The sequence below is a fragment of the Merops nubicus genome, unplaced genomic scaffold (assembly GCF_000691845.1).
Source record: "Merops nubicus isolate BGI_N331 unplaced genomic scaffold, ASM69184v1 scaffold6821, whole genome shotgun sequence".
NCBI lineage: Eukaryota > Metazoa > Chordata > Aves > Coraciiformes > Meropidae > Merops > Merops nubicus.
In genome coordinates, this window is record NW_008587516.1 from 68,691 (window position 1) to 85,769 (window position 17,079).

At 35.9% G+C, this 17,079-nt stretch overlaps 1 protein-coding gene across 1 annotated transcript in view; it reads left to right on the forward strand.

Annotated features, from left to right (window-relative positions):
* LOC103781232 (attractin-like protein 1) overlaps positions 1-17,079 on the forward strand; it is a gene marked incomplete at both ends in the record, with an annotated part of 144,874 nt that overhangs the window by 60,366 nt on the left and 67,429 nt on the right. Inside the window, one exon of the mRNA XM_008948937.1 lies at positions 9,768-9,820. Within this exon, the coding sequence (XP_008947185.1) occupies positions 9,768-9,820 (53 nt within the window). The remainder of the gene's footprint in view (positions 1-9,767; positions 9,821-17,079) is intronic.

Consider the following 17,079-nt stretch of genomic DNA (forward strand, 5'->3'; position numbering starts at 1 on the left):
CTGGAGAATTTTAAAATTAAACTTTTAGATTTGATCCAAGAATGAAACGTTTTCTAGAATGCGTTAGGATGCTCTGCAAACATAAAATAATCATAAAATGAATTCTTTGGACTTTTCCCACACTGATCTTCCTAAAAGACCATTTACCTCAGATTACACTTCTCCACTGTGCTCTTGGTTGATTTCTCTCGTATTTATAGAAAGTATGACAAGTACTTTATTTTTCTGACATGATGGACCATTACATTCACCAAAATTGTGTTCCAAGTGACATTAAAATATTTTGCATTTCTAATTTGTGGGTAATGTTATGAATTACACTATTACTTTTGCATAAATTAGAAACCTGATCTGAAAACAAGTGAGGGAAAAGACCTTAGGAACATGGCAACAGTTGAGTATAGGATTGTATTTTAAATCCTTTTAAAATCACTATCATAATGCAGTGTATATATATATATTTTACTGGCAAATGTTGTAACAGAATTTTTCCTCTTAAGTACTAATTTTGAGATTATCTCTCAGCTAAAAATAAATCTAGATATTTCACAATATTAAAACCATTTGCTAACTTATTGGATTGAGGGAGTTTATTATTCTTTGACTTAAGCAAAATGACTTGGGACAGATTTTCATGCTGGCATGCAGAACAAATTTAATTCAAACTGAGATGAAAGGCGGTTAATGTAATTGTAGCCTATTATCCTATGCAGGCTTGAGTTAAGAAGCAAACCAACAGACAGTCAGAAAATGATGGATAGAAAATAGAAATGCCCAAGGCTGGTGAAATAGAGACTTGTGAAGGGATTATGCCATAACTGTTCCCACACAATCTCTGCATCAGTAATATCCCACCTCTACCGTATGTTTGGATTACTGAACAGGATTTTTGTATGCCTCCTGGGCTCTCTTCACTTCTCTCTGACGTCAGAAAAGGTCCTTGTTTAGTATATTTCAGTACTCCGTAATCCTGATTTATTTTGCCTTTAATCTCTCACTTTTCTCAGTCCTAGGGATGCAGCAAAGTGTTCTGTTACAGCGGTTTTTTCTTTTTGTTTCTTTTATTTTCAATTTTCTGTCACACAGAGGCGAGTGGCTGGTCACATAAAAAGTCCAAGTCTTTAATCCTGAGTCTGTGGGGCTCATTGCTAACAAGACACTATAATTTTTACTGGAGCAGTTAGTGAAAAAATAGTGAAGTTATCAGCTCTCAGGGTTTTCAACTGTAAAAGTGGGTGTTTTGTTTAGCATGGCTCTTTGGGAGTAGCATATTATTGTATGTAATATGCTGGTAGTGTTATATGTATCATGAAGTATTAGGTAATATGAAGCTAGTAGTGTATGTTATATGAAGTAGTGATCAGGTGGGTATTTTAGGACTGCATTCTGACAGTTTACCTATTCTTTATATTATTCCATTTCATTTTTTCAGTAGGAAGAATTTTCTTTTTTTTTTTTTTTTTTTTTTTTTAAAATACATACCAACTTTTGCACTGAAAACTTATACAAATAAAAAAGATACAACTCAGTCTCCTTGGAATACCTATGGAAAGATACTAAGTATGGAATATTTTGAAACATGTAGTTATAAAAACGTTTGGATAGTTTTGTCACCCTTGACATATCCCATGAAGCAAAGCAAGCACCTCCTTTCCCCAAAAGTAACTGATCATGCCTAGTGTAATACATACATCTCAGGTAGTTCTAACAATTACTAATTCAAGCATCTACTGATGCTTAGAAAATATAGGAGATCAATTACTAATCAAAAGTCCAAATAAAGCTGCTGTTTTATACCCTCTTTGTAGAGGGAGTAAGTTAGGGGTACATGGACTGGGATGATAAGATAGCTTCTGAGGAGTGTAGGCTTTAGTGTTTAGGTTTCACAGTCACTCCCAGCTGGGGTGCAAGAATTTTCTCATCCATTGCAAGTTATATCACCAGAGCTCTTTGTAGTAGCTTTCCCCCCCCTTTTCTTCTCATTCCATCATTGTTTAGGGTTAGATTTTGTGCATTTGAAAAATACTTTGCTCTGTGAATTGCCCTTTCAGAACTCATTGGGATTATTTACAGAGTCAAGGGCTCTGATCTGCGCTGTACTCACACAGGAGCAAACATTCCTCCTCATGGTAGTACTCAGCAGCATGCCTTCCAAAACCAACACAAATGTAGTTGGGATGGATTAAGGCTGACAGACTAGGACTCCTGTTATGAAATGCTTCACAGTACCCTGCTGTAAGGCTATAGTGTCATTTTAGTCAACTTTTCTTTCTCTTTTACAGCCATTCCTTTTAAGTTTTCTTCTTAAAGGGCAGATAACTTTCTGAGGAGAGTCAGACAAGACTGAAAATGTTGGTAGATATAGTATTGTTGTTACAACATAGTTTTTGTGTGTGTGTTTTTTTTTTTTTTTTCCCCACTTATTTGGTGCTTCATAATGAAATATCAGTGTCATCTCCATTCCAGGAAATTAATGGGATTATGTGCTATAACAGACTAATGGAGATTAGAGCCCTTCATACGAAAGGGACTGGAGAAAGCAAACGTGTATTTACCTTTATACTTTCTCCAACCACTCAAACTCTTTTTTTGTGTTCTGTTCTTAACAGATATTTCTGTATCTCTTGGATTGATATCTTTTTTTTAATAAAGACAAATAAAAGATGGTGCAGTTTAGATGGGATTGATATCCTAGATATTAAAAAGGACATTAAAAGAGGCCAAACATGATTATGGTGGAGCAATAGTAGGCAATAAGGCATGGATTTGATAGATTTTGCCATGTGGGTGTGGAGTAAAGTTGTTTTCCTGCCTAAAAGAACTTAACAACAAAATTAATTATTTTTAATCTTGTGGAGAAGAAGGGTTTGAATACTATGAGGGAAATCTGAAAACGGAAAATTTCCTTATGAAGCTAGAACATTTTTGTTTTCCTTTTGGCTTATATTAAAAAAAAAAAATAATAATAAAAAAAAAATTGCTGGCCTAGGCCTTTTCCATGCCTTACATGAAAAGAAGACAAATTAATCTGCAGAAAAAAACATTGTCTCAAGACATCATTGTATGCACTTACAAGAAGAAACAAATAAATCATTTCCCCACATTATTAAATAGTCCTAACTGGAAACATAAATCTTTGTAACTTTTACCATTTTATGTTATCATTATCTTAAGAGGTAGACTGATAATTCTTTATATCTAAAGCAGAAAGGTTGCTCATGACTGGAAGGTTCTTGGCACTGAGAGAAGTGAAAGTGTCCAATTTTTATATTAGAACCAAAGATGCTTTAATGTAGCTCAAAAAAAATTGACAGAACTCTTCACATACTTCAATAATGATGGAGAACATTGGGCAACATAGTGCAATGTCAATGCAGCCAACAAGCAAACCCTTTACAATGAGAAGGATATATTCGCATTTATAGATTATTAGTTTCTGTATTTCACTGCAGAAAAATAAAAATTATAGTAGCAAGATAAAAATACAAGAATAGCAATTCAGCATATCTATTCCCTGAGAGTCACAAAGCACTCTAACTTCACTGACAGTACCTATTTTTCATTAAATATATCATCTGAGCTCAATTATTGTATCTGAATCTTAGCAATTCTGTGGAAGAATGATGCTCACTTTCATCACTGTTGACCATGTCTGTTTAACTGTTGATGGTTAGTAGTTGTGGCTTTTCTTTGGCAGTTCTGTATAAAAGGTGTTGAAACCAAGCAGGCTTAAGTCAAGACCTGGGGATTTTTGTTCTCTTGCATCCAGCTACAAGTGTGAATTGGGATTCCAGGTATCAGTCACTCACTGCTCTGGACTAATTATGTCCCAAGAATAGCACTGAGGTTTGTGCTTTCATCCACTAGTTATCACTTTTGAGCTAAAAATCTGCAGTTACTATGGCATCAGTTCCAAATTGTTATGAATTACAGCTCATTACGTCAGCTAATTTTCTCATTGCTGGAAAGATACTTTTAGAATAGAAAGTCTTATATGAGTCACAGGGCAAATACCTGTGTGTGAATTTGTGTTGAGCTCAGTGTTACTACATTCTGATGTGGTAACCATTACTGATGGCTTATCAGCTATCTCATAAATATCTGCAGAAGCTGCAGTTACAGCAGCATGGACATATTTTTAATACTGAGTATGTTGTAATATATATTTATAGTAGTTTATGTAACACTTCATAGCCCACTTATAATGTCATAGGCCTAACCAGGTGACTAGAGGAGTCTTAAGTTTAGGTTTACAAACACTGTTTGAACTTTGTTTATGAGATGCCCCAAGTAAACAGATTATGTTATGTTAAATAGTATTCCACTGTTCAGAAACCCCATAGCATCATACTGCTGTGGTACCAGGAAAACAGAATGAAAACAGGAGCCTAACTCTACAAGGTCAGAAACCAGGGCAAGGAGATCAGGAGCAGAAATCAGTGATGGAGCACTTAGTGCAGCAAGATCACTGGCTAGACAAGGGACAAAATGAGAAGTAAAGGTGGGAACAGAGATGAGCAGAAATTCAATAGTAGTCCTAGAAAACATTCTTACTCATCTGGAAGCTGGGGCAAGCCACCAGTCACAGCCTAGGAGTGGTCTGCTAAGTCTATTAGCCTTTATTTATCAGGAAGCTCTTGTAGATGCAATGCTGAGAACCTAGGGGAAATCTCAGTCCTGTTTATGACCAGCTGTATATCAGAAAGGTGACAGCTCTTCCCCAGACTCTGTGAAAGTGATCTGTTAATTGGCAAGGACGAAATATGAGGTAAGGGCCATAAATACCCACTCAGTATAGCCGACAGGCCTGCACCTAGGCCAGAACAAGATGCAATTGCCTCAGCAGGGAGTCAGCTGAAGCAAAACCATACTGTCTTTTAGAGTGGTCTGACATGCAGTTTTGTCTTCCCTGAAAGTATGGCATTAAAACCAAACTGTGATAAAGACCAGCAATAATTTGATTGCTCTTCCCTGTTCCTCTTTTTTTTTTTTTGATTTGCATTTAATTGAAAGGAAAGGTTGACCAATTAGTGGCAGCAGCAAATCTGCAGAAAATCCTTCCTTTTTGATCAAAGGTTAGATGAACCACTGTAAGAAGGTTCCCACATGATCAAATCTCCCTAGTCTAGCAAACTGTAGGTCTCAGTTGGTGTTATACTCTAATAGTTTTCTTTAGGTTTTTCTTTAGTTTTTCTTTAGGTACCCTTCCTTAAGGGAGATACTGGTAAGCACAATAAGATTTTATATAAATATATATATGTGTGTGTGTGTGTGTATATATATATGTATTCCTCTGATGCCAGTTCCTTAGCTTTCTTAAGGTTGGAAGATGCAGATATAGTGCGCAGGTTCATACACATTGCTAGGCTTTAACAGAGGGTCATTTGTAAGTTTTACAAAAAAGCCTTTCATTAATAAAAAAAACAAAACAAAACAAAACCACACTCAAATCTGTGAATGTTAAAGTAAACATGTACTCTTGGAGGCATTTATGGTATCTAAAGAGAAAGCTAGAAATTAGCATTCACTTGTTCATGAAACATGAGAAAAGTTATTTTTAAATGCATTTTTCTCTAACTTTTATTTTGAACTCCCAAGAAGTCTAGTGATAAAAAGGGAAATTGAAACAAAATGGTTCAGTTTTGAAAGGATAATTGAGGGAGGGATTGGGAAATAACTGCTAATAGCAGGCCATCAGAAGGTCAGTGAGGTTGATGAATTGAATACTTCTGTATTGGAACAAACAACAGAACTTGTATGTAACCTGGTGGGAGCCTTCCTCCATTTGTCCTTGTAAATGTGAGCTGTGTCTTTGGAGTCATGCCAGAGGGGAACTGCTCATTCGTTATTACCACCTAAAGCAAATGATCATAGCCCTATAGCCCTATGGCACATAAAATAGTGAGTGTAGCTTCCATTTCAAAGATACAAGGCGTATATTATGTTTCACATATGGTCAAATGTGTTCTGGCTTTTGGAAAAGGTACAAAAATTACTACAAAGAGTAAAGCTTATAAGGAAACAATTCAGTGACTAGGAAATTTTGTAATTGGAACCATAATTAGAGACTAATGCAGAGCAATACGTATGCTTAATGAAATAGGATTAAAATGCAAACCCAAATGCATTCAGAACCTAGCATACATACATGAATAATTTTAGATGTATTCCTAATCCTATTAGTTTCATATTTTCACACCACTGAAAACTAAGTGTTTAAATAGCATCTTTCATTTGAATTAAAGCAGACTTCCCTAACTAGCAAGGACTCCACTTCATGCTATTCTTAAATATACATTAGGAAAGTGTTCTGCACTGGCAGACAGGGGAGGAAGTAATGGAGATGGTGCAAGGTTCTTTCTGTATCTCAGTAAGTCCTGGCAACAAATGGCATAATAAACTAGCTGTTTTAATAAGGTGGAATAAAAAGAGGAGTACAGAAAGCAAGTAAGTCTGTGCCATTTCAGTTGCTGGGAACCCTGTTGTACACACAGGACTGGATGGATCCAACATGGATGTTCCCATGGTGTTCTGCACAGATCCTGTCCATGGGGAGGTGCCTCTGCCCTCCTGTACTGTGGTGCCTTTTACCCTGTGTAAAAACAAACCCATGTATCTCCTCCTGGCAAACTGGAAGGTTCTCTTTGATAGCACCCACCAATTCACAGCACAGGGCCTTCAAGCACCTTCCCTTCCAGCAGCTCCCCATGCTCACAGATGGGCTTCTTGAACCTGGCAAACAAGGACCAGTAGATCAGACATTCCTTGTCCAAGATCACTAAATCCTTGCCTGCAGTGTCTTCCATGAGGCTCCCAATACAAAAAGTATCTTATATATGATAATGTATCAGAATACTTTGCTGGTGTTGAGTGGGTTTTTTATTATGCATATTTCATCATTTCAACATGCATTATGCTGAAACAACTGAAATGGCTGGCTGCAAAATTGCATTGCCATTTTCTCTTCAAGAGTCTTGAAGGTCACTTCTATAATTGTCAGGGAATTAGTAATTATTTTGATTTGAATGAATACTTATGAACACTTATATATTGCAAAATATTTAATACCTGGTCATTTTTATATTAACCATCCTTTGGTGTGTTCTTTTAAGTAGAGAAATCTGTAATTGTATTCGATGGATTTTATAGATATTTTTATTTTATGTATTCACATGGTTTTTTCTTTAATATAAATATAAATGTAAATACCAGAAAGGTATGTGTGATGCTGGAAATCCCAGGGTTCTGGTAACTATTGATGCACAGGAGATGGTTTTTCTGATTATAAGAGTAGCAGAATGGGGAAGGGAAGCTGCATGGAAACATCTTTCTTTTTTCATAAAGACTTTAAAAATTTAAGAAAGAAAAAAGTTGCCCTGTTTTGTGTCAGGAGCAAACTGAGCTGCTTTTAGACCCTGGGTCAGATCACCACAGGTGAGTGCTGTGGCCAGTAAGAATTCACAGTGGTGTTTGTTTAGTCTCCCCTGATGGAAAGATGTGCAGCACACTGTTACTGGTGATCAGACGTTGCTTCTCCATGTTGCACCTAAATCAGTGCTGTTGTCAGTGAGCAGCAGGGAAAGTTTCTTGCCTTCTGAGAAAGTTTTTTGTCTTGTCTTAGAGAAGAGACTGGATAGACATTTATATAAAATACATCTTTGTGTTCAGGTATAAAACCCCAGCATATTCTGAATGCTGCCTGTATTTAATGTTCTACTTTTCCTTTGAAGCAATTCAGAAGAAAAAGAAAATTATCTTAGAAAAATCTCTATCATGTTGCATGTTATACTGCCTTGTTTATGTGACAATCTTACATACAAGAAAAGGAAATTCTTTTAAACTCTTCTTTCACAAATGATCCTTTTCCCTAGCTTTCTCTTTCAAAATTGCCAACCCAAAGATACTTTCAGACTATCTCTTTTTACAAGCCAAATCTGTTTAAGTGGTGAGCTGTTCTTTGAAGAATTTAGTTACTGTTTTGTCATGTTTAGAAAAACGCATGTTTGACAGGCCGATGCTATTGCTTGAGATTATTTTCTCCTTTCCTTTATAAGTAAGTGCATGCAAGAGAGATACTTCAGGATCAATCTCTCTTCTAAATTCTGTTGACAGGACCATAGGACTAGAGTGTCTGTGGACAAGACCACAAATTGTCTTATGGCAGATTTCAGAACATCTTTTTTTTTATTTTCCATTTTAGTGCTACTGTTGATTATTTTCTTTATATTGTAACAAAGGGTCAAGGAGATTCTTTGCCTACTTTTTAATAAAAATGAACATGTTAAGTAAGAATCACTCGTTGGAAACTACTGAAGAGACCAACAGAAATACAAATATTATTCTGCAGTGTGCAACTTGTTATGACATCCAAAATATCTTGCAATTTAAATGTCTTACAAAAAAAGTAGTGAAAAGGTAGTCCAAACTATTAAATGATCTGAATTTCCTCTAGGAAAATATTGATAGAATTTAATAGGCAGTAATAAGCTTTCTCTTTGTTTTATGAATCATTCTGTGTATTTAATAGAAAATTATAATCTTGCTGGAGACTTCTGTGGAATAGCCAAGAAAACCAAAAGCAGGATAATAATTTTCTCTTAAGGTACTTGGCATATTTAGAGTAATTTTATATAAATCAACTTTATCACTGTGAAATACTGTAGGATATTTCATGTTTCTGAAAATAACTCTGTATCTTATCAATAAGAAAGCTATTTCTCCAGCTTTTCTCATGTACATATCTTGTAAGCAGCACTGGTACATTGTATTCAGTCTAAATTGCACCCAGTGCCCTAGGTGGTCAAAAGAAGCAATTGCTTCTCCAGCTCAGAGAAGCTAAGTAGCAGAGACACTTCTGTGCTTATAGTGCTACATATATGGCTACAATTTCTGACCCCAGAGCCAGTTACCATGCTCTAGTTGCAGTAACACAGCTCAGGACTCACCTCTGTAGCAGGCAGCATAGCTTTTGTTCACCTCCAGCTCCTCTGTAGTGCTGTGAAAACGTAATCACTATTTTATGCTTAGGGGTATTTTTGAGTTTGGGATTTTTTTTTTTTTTTTTTTGTGTGTGTGGCTTTTTTTTTTGTTAGTTTTTTTTTTTTTCCCCCCATTTAAAGAGTTTGAACTAATATGAAGGATACATTGCAGCCCATCAGGGCAGTATTTGTGTAGTTGGAGAATGTATCTTCCATCCCTAAAGGGGTGACATGAAGAGGTGTGGAAGGTGTCTGAGTGTGCAGAGCCTGGCCTGATAATATTTCAGAACTGTGTATGTTAGAGGAAGACACATCTAGGAAAGTTTTCTGCAGTGAATGATCTTGATCAATGTTCAGTTGTTCTCTTGAAGAGGACCAGTGGGGAGATCTAAACCAGCCCAGGGAGTAAGCTCTCACTGAAGCAGCATGGATAATTAGAGATCCAGTGCTCGGACCCCTGCCTGGCTCTCTTTTGTTCCTCGGGGCAGATGTACCACCTGTGGTTAGTCCTACAGTAGGCACCAACTTTAAGAACATGCCTGAAGTGCCTTACTCAAGAGCCCAGTCACTCTGGCTTTCTTTTAGAAGAAGAAGGGAGAGACAGATACCTCTGGAAAGTAGCACACCCTAATTAAAAACTATATAAAATATGTTTATATTTTCACATATTTCTGCCACTAGTAGTGAAACTCGTGCTGTTTGGAATAAAGATTCTAGCTGCGTTTTTATTAAACTATGCTGTGTTTAATGGGAATGTTTGGTTTTTGTCTTTTCTTTTCCCCTCTGCAGCTGTGACTCTGAAAATAGGTATCTTGGAAATCCGCTTAGGGGAACATGTTACTGTGAGTACTTATATTTTTAATGTTCAGTACTTAAATGCTGTTTACATATTATGTGTTAATTTAATTTCCTTGGAAAAATGAAGTATTTTTCTTACATTTTTCTGAAGTTGGGTTACGTTGATATTTTGGTTGAAAAATAAAATGCCCCACTGGGATTCTCTGTTTGTTAATTTGTCCAGGAAAATGGAAATTAGCCTACTAAAAGTTGATTCTTTACACCTGAGGTAGAGGGAATGACCAAATCCTTGGGTTATTCTCTGTATTTCAACATACGTGAATGAAAGGAATAATCATGTCATTCCTTAAAAGACAAAATTTGTGGTGTGGAAATGCAAATAGTCTGGGGACATTCTGAATGGTTTAGCCAGTTGGTCTCCCAGGGACCTGATACACAGCTGCTCTCTAGAGTATCATAAAATGGTACTGTGTGTTGTCTTCATGTTCTCATTGTTGTATAAAGGGTGCCTCTGGCAAATTTGCTTTAAAGCATCACAGTTTTGATAGTTATAGTGAAAGACCTGGAGGGTTGAGCATGTGTATTACCCATGTGCAGAAATCCCTTAGTGAGCTGGGCCAATATCAAGTAGTAATTTTAATCCTCATAGAAACTTATTAGATGTTGGCAAATACTGTTTTACCTTTTGTGCCTTTTGCACACACCTGCTCCATGTCAGACAACTGGAGCCATTTGTCTATTGTTTCCTAACATCATCCCTACCTCATACTTAAATTTGCATAAAGACATATCTCTGAATGTTTTTATAGCATCCATTCTGATCTTTGGCCTTGTTTTTTAGGATTTCATTTTAGAATGTACACAAAAGCTTTGTTTTCAAATCTCTTTAAGGCATCATTTACCTATTAAACGAATGTTTCATTTCTTTACTGATGTTTCTTTTCTACTGTAAATGGTTTCCTTCAGCAAGCTATGTTTTAGAGGACAAAATAGATACATACTATATTAGACATGCTGACATGTCCCTAAGCAGAAAACTTTCATTCCTCTTGCCAGGTATTAAAGAAATTGGTGGTGTTGGTTGTTATTTATTGTTTTGTTTTCTTTTTCACAGACAAGTTAAGCTCAAATGTAACGCTTCGAACTAGAAGATAATTTTAAAGTATTGTATTTTGAAGATACTTTGACATTGACAGCTTACATAAAGCAGAGCAAGTTGAAAATGATCTTTAAAACCATTTTCCAAAGTTATTGTTTATCAAAAAATCAGTTGCGTTTGTTGCATTAAAAAAATTTTGAAACACAAATTTCAGTATTTAGATGAATTAATTTAAAAATCTTTTTCATAAATATTTTGCAAATTATTGCTACATGCAGATTAAGGCTTGATAATGTGTACATGAGAAGTTTATACTATGAAGAGAAAGCTATATAGTCTATTTTAGATGTGTGTATCAGCATTTGGTTTATCTTTTAAAAGTAAACGTTATTAAATTTAAGAGATGGAGAAGAAATGACAGTAATGAGATCTGTAGACCTCAGGCACCTCCACAAAAAACCTTATTTCTTTGCTATCATGTTGCAGGTTGGGTCTATAAATCATGTTGGAGACAAAATGTGTAATAAACAAGATACCCTTTTGACCTTTAACTCACTACTATTCTTTGTCTTCTGTTAGATCTCAAAATATTTTAAAGATCTTCTTGTTCTGGAATGATAAATCTTCTTTTGATACTTTCAGTCATTTAAAATGCTATAAATGATTTTCAAAGTTATTTTATCTGGAGTTAACAAGGAGCTTGTGCTGATTTAAATTAGTAGAGTTCTGTATTCCTTATATATAGTGACTGATGCATCATAATGGGAAATAATTTGTTAATTTGTGGATAACTGACTGACTTAAGATTTCAATAACTACGTATCAGCACTGTCCATTGCCTACTAAATCATCCATTAAAATAAATATATATCACAACGAGATGCTCCAGTTTCTTATCAATAAAGTATTTTAAAATATGGCCTTACCATGAAGAATAATTTGTATAAGGATATGTTTCACTTCTGTACGAGGCAGATGTTTTTCTGTGCTTATTTCACTACTCTGTAAGAAATTTTCTCTTTAGACACTTATATTGCTGCTTCTTGAAGTGAAGAATATTCTTATTTTTTACAGCACAGGAATAGTTATTGCTCAGGAGGGAGGAAAACCAAATTGTATATATTTACAAGGAACGTAAGTTTATGAGAAGTGAAAATTCTATGCACGTTTGTTTCTGACACTTAGATTCAAAATCAGTGAATGGTACAAAAAAAGGAATACAAGTAGCACTGGTGTTAACAGCAACAGAATGTTTAAGGTAGTAAGTAAACTTTAAACTTTAAATAGAGTTGCCAGCTGGATACCACAGATTGTTTTAGTTTCTTCCTAATTTCTTTCCTTTAGTAGTGATGTAGGAAAATAACCAGAATATTAATGCTGTACATGGATCATGTTGTGATTGGAGATGTGATCTGAGCACAAAATAAAACAGGAAAATTACAGATAGGTCTAGCATGATTAAAAAGAATGATATTTATATAGGAAATAACATGCTGTAACATTGCAGGGACTTAATCTAAATACAGACACTATGCCAAAAAGATAAACACAGCAGCAAAGCATTCAAATCCTAGAGATAACAGGAGCCATTAGTTAAACACCAGATTTAATTCTATTATGATATTTCAAAACATGGCAGCACTGGACACAAATAGTTTTTCTACTTTAAATTATCAAAACATAATAAGTAGAGAAGGAAATCTATAATTGACAGGGCATGCAATTATCTATTATCTAGATTGTGTGAAAATTGTCATCCATTGCTTCTGTTAATTATTTTAATTTCATTCTTCATTTCAATCATGAATTAAAAAAGCACAACAGAGAGAACCAACTTCTCTGAGAGTGAGAGAATGAGAAAAAGTTTCACAGATACAGAAATTACAAAAATACTGAATGTATAAGAATGCCTGAGCAGATGCACGGTGGTCCACCTACTCCAGTACCTTGCTGTCAGCAGAGGTTGAACATGAATGCCAGGAGAGGAGTAGAGAAAATGGACAAACATAGAGTGATATTTCTGCCTTTACATCCAACAGTTTGCAGCTCGGGAACTTCATGAAAAGAAGGATTTCTTGAGCCAAAAGTGTTCAGTGTGTTTAGGAATATCAGAGGAAATCTTATCAAAAATTTCTTATGCATAATGAAAAGAAAACTATGAATACAAGAGAAGGCTTCATGAATTTCAAAGCCACAATTTTGTTTGTTCACGTAAATATTCTTGTAGGCTGAGTACGAGTCTGCCCGGATTGTCTCTGTTTCTGGTAGGGAGCCTCTATATCCCTGGGTCTTCCTGTTAGAAGCCAATCTTTCTGTGAATGATCAGAAGCTGATTCAATCCATGTGTTCTGAGTGGAGGCCAGAGGTGGTTGTGCAGCTGACTTATGTGTGTATACAAACCATAGATGTACCATTTTGTCATGACGCATTCCCATTGGTGGTTGTTATTGTTCTTTGGTTTCTCAGCCGGCGTGGTGTAGAACAGTGACACGTAGATAGCAAAGCATGTATCCAAACTGCTGGGCTAGTTCTCCTCATGTCAGAATCAGAAACACATTGCTGTCAGGATCAGTGCTCCTGTGTGCAAAGAAACATGCAGCAAACCCAGGTGGTTTTAGAGTGGTAGGGAGGAGTTGCAAATGGAGAGCTAGTCAAATCAGTGTTCTAGAGGAAAATGACAGATACAGTTACTATTCATTATATAGTATTATACAGAGGGTGAATTATAGGTTTGCTAACAATCCCTTGTTTTGGAATGATGTGATACATTCCTTCATAAAAGTCTTCTATTTATCCATATTCCTGAAGTCAAAAACTTTTCAGAATGTCTGGTTTATGCACCTTGAGTATTGCAGTTCCAATACTACATTTCAAAGAAGTGCAACTGATAGATTCTACTGCTACTACAAACAGAAGATTCTAATGCTACTACAAACAGAAGCATAAAAGCTTGCAACAAACCAGCACCATGAGTGTAAGTCATATTGTTTGCCGGCGTAGTTGTTAGGATTTCCAGATGAGTTGAGCACTCAAGAGTTCCCTATACCACCAAAAGAATTCTTAGCTAGTCTAGTAGCCAACCGAGAAAATGTAGTTGAAAAAATGCATGTGGATTTACACACCTTAGTTTCTTATTCCCTTTTACCCTTTAAAAGAATGCTTTGAAGCATCCTTTATTATTTCTTGCTACTGCTATCAACAATGAGAAGAGAACAAGTAGCTTCTCCCTTTCCTTCTGCAGAGCAGTTGCTCACTTTAGGGTATGAAACTTTCATAAATTTGAGACTATTTTCTCACCAGTGCACAGCAACAATGTAGTCACAATGCAATAAAATTGCAATAAATGAACAATTTTGATAAATTTGGTGGTTATGTTTGGACTGGACAGACATTTTCATGGGTCTGTGACTGTCTGGGAACTAAAAAAGAAGTAGAAGCTTGCCTTCTGCATTCAGAAGTGCTTCATGTGTCCAGGGTAACACTATAGTTTACTGTGCTGTGGAGCAAACCCAATTTTAAATTTTTTAGAGATTAGAGCATGACCTTTGAGCAGGATTAGAGGATCCAGAAGCGAACATAGGTCAGGAGGGGATGGGTCATTTGCAAAGAGAAATAAAGAGGGAGGGGTGGAATGTTTTGTAGCTTTTTGTGGAATTAAAGCCTATTTATTGTTAATTTATGCTACATCTTCACAAGAATATATGCCTCTGATAGAGATATATGTTGGATTTACAGCCTTTAAAAAAGAGGAAGCATGAATATCTTTACATAAAAGAGGCTGAAAGAATGTACAAATTTATTTTAACAGTTTTCCTAAATTCATTCTGTTTCCTTCCACAGTTCTCTCTAATCTTTCTCTCACCTCAATGTTTTATAAAATGTCATTTGGGCTTTACACAGTGATTCACCAGCCACTATTTCAAATGTACCTTTGTGAAGAAACATGCAAAAAAAGAAGATGGTGGCACCATCTGCAGAAGCCTTAAGGGTCAGGTGTACTGCAGAGCACAGGCATGACTGAGCTTTTTAGTCAACCTCATGGGCATGGAGGGAAGAAATGGAAAGCCAGAGGAAGCATTGTTGAGGTCTCAGATACTTATCAGTAAGAAAAAAACAACATACTGACTAGTAGGAAAATAATGTTAATATATTTAGTTTTTTTTTAATTGGAAGTGGATAAATTTTATTAGCTTTTTTTTTTTGTACTTAGAGTACGCAGCAGGAAAAATACACAATCTTATGTGAGCTGCTAAAAATTTGAAAAGAATTTGAAACTATTGGGAAGTGACCTGAATAATTTGTTTATGGCTTTACTGTGCCAAACTCCAGGCCATAAAATCATTATAGCTCATAGCACTGTTGCTTGTTTCCTTGTGTACAGAAAGGATAGCAATAATCAATGCTTGCTCCTGGCTCTAGAACCTTGTAAGGGTTCTAGTCAAGTCCTGGAGCTGCCTTAGCCCCGTTACTGTTGACACACCAGGACTTCAAAAAGGACAAAGTAAAGGAAAGTACTAGTACTTATAGTCATTACCTTTCTTATAGTTAATTTTTATTTTATTTTAAAATTTTATAATTATAGTGTTATGTAATGTATGTGGAGCCTGAAAGAAATACAAACACTCATTTCTTCTTTCATCTGTCTGGCTGGGTTCCTGTGTGACCTGCCCTAGACTAGATGGTCCTGCTCTGGCAGGGGGGTTGGACTCGATGATCTCTGGAGGTCCCTTCTAACCCCTAACATTCCGTGATTCTGTGATTCTTTTATACTATTTATTTAAAATTCATCTCACTTGATAAAAATTAAGAAGTCTTAATTACTTTTTGATATCTGGACTTTGGACTAAAGGCTTTTTTAATCTTTTTTTTTTTTTTTTTAAAAAAAAACTGTAGTAGTAGCTAGAAAGATGGTTTGATAGAGGATAGATTATTAAAAACAGATAATTTATGGCAACATAGTACCTCTAATGACTCTTTAGAAACATCAGCTCAATGCTGTCTCAGAACAAAAGGGTTAGATAGTACATCCTTATCTATGTTAAAATGTAGTTTAGGCTTAATCTGACCTATTGATATAATCTGGTAGTTCATATCACCTGGTATTTCCTTATTGCATGAACTTTTTTTTCCCCTCTTTTCCCAGCTTTGTTCATAGTCAAAGTTCTGATATAAGCAAGTTTTCAGTAACAGTTATGTTACAAATGTTATAACTTTGCATAAAGGGGATTTGAAACTGTTAAAAGAAATCTCTCTTAATACTACGCCATATTTTCTTTTGTGATCTGTCTGCCTTGCAATGATCTGGTAAAATGAAGTGTCAGAACCCTAACTCATCATCTTTAGAGAAGAGTGGACATAAACAACCTCTGTGAAAGATATTGTTCTAGGGACAGATGGGTGCTGGATCTGGAATGAAACCTGGCTCTGGCTGCTCTCAGTTTGTGAGTGACATGCTGAGATCTGCCATAAATCACTTCTTGGGCTGTTCCAGCCCTGTTGCTTGGAAACCATTTCTGTGAATGGAATGTCTTTGTGCTTCCTTTTCCTCATCACTGCCTAGTTTTTGTCTTCCATGTAGAGTGCCACTGCTGAAGAGTTGTTGCCTCTAGGCCCCAAGCAGATATTCACAGCAGACTTTATCTCAGAGCCCGTTCCAAGGTGTGCCTGCCTTCAATGCTGCACTGGGACAGCTCTCCCCAATGCATGAGGGATTGTGTATGGAGCAGCACTGCCCTAGGCACATTGGCTTCCCTCATATTTCTCATACTATGCTGAAATTCATTTATTTATTTTTAGTATTCCTGTGTTTTTCATGAAACAAATTACAGGATTTACCGTTCATAATCACTGTGAGATTTTGAGGTCACACAGCAGAAAAGCACAGATGTAAGGTGGTTGCGTGCTAGCCAACAAATGTAAATAGGGTCTAATAGCTGTTGAACCATCTACTGCAACCTATCAGCAAGAAGATATAATGTGATTTTTAATCACTCTGAGTGCATGTAGGCAAACATGCATGTATATGCATTCAGGGCCTTAGAGCATGACATCTTCTACTAAAAAATTATTTTAAAAAAATTATCAAGTAAAGTGTGTATTAGAGGTAGCCATAAAGCACTAGGTGGCAGACTTGTTATACTTAGAGAAAAATTAAACTCAAGAACATTCCAAGGAGAGTATTTTAGAAGATAAATAGCAAGTAGC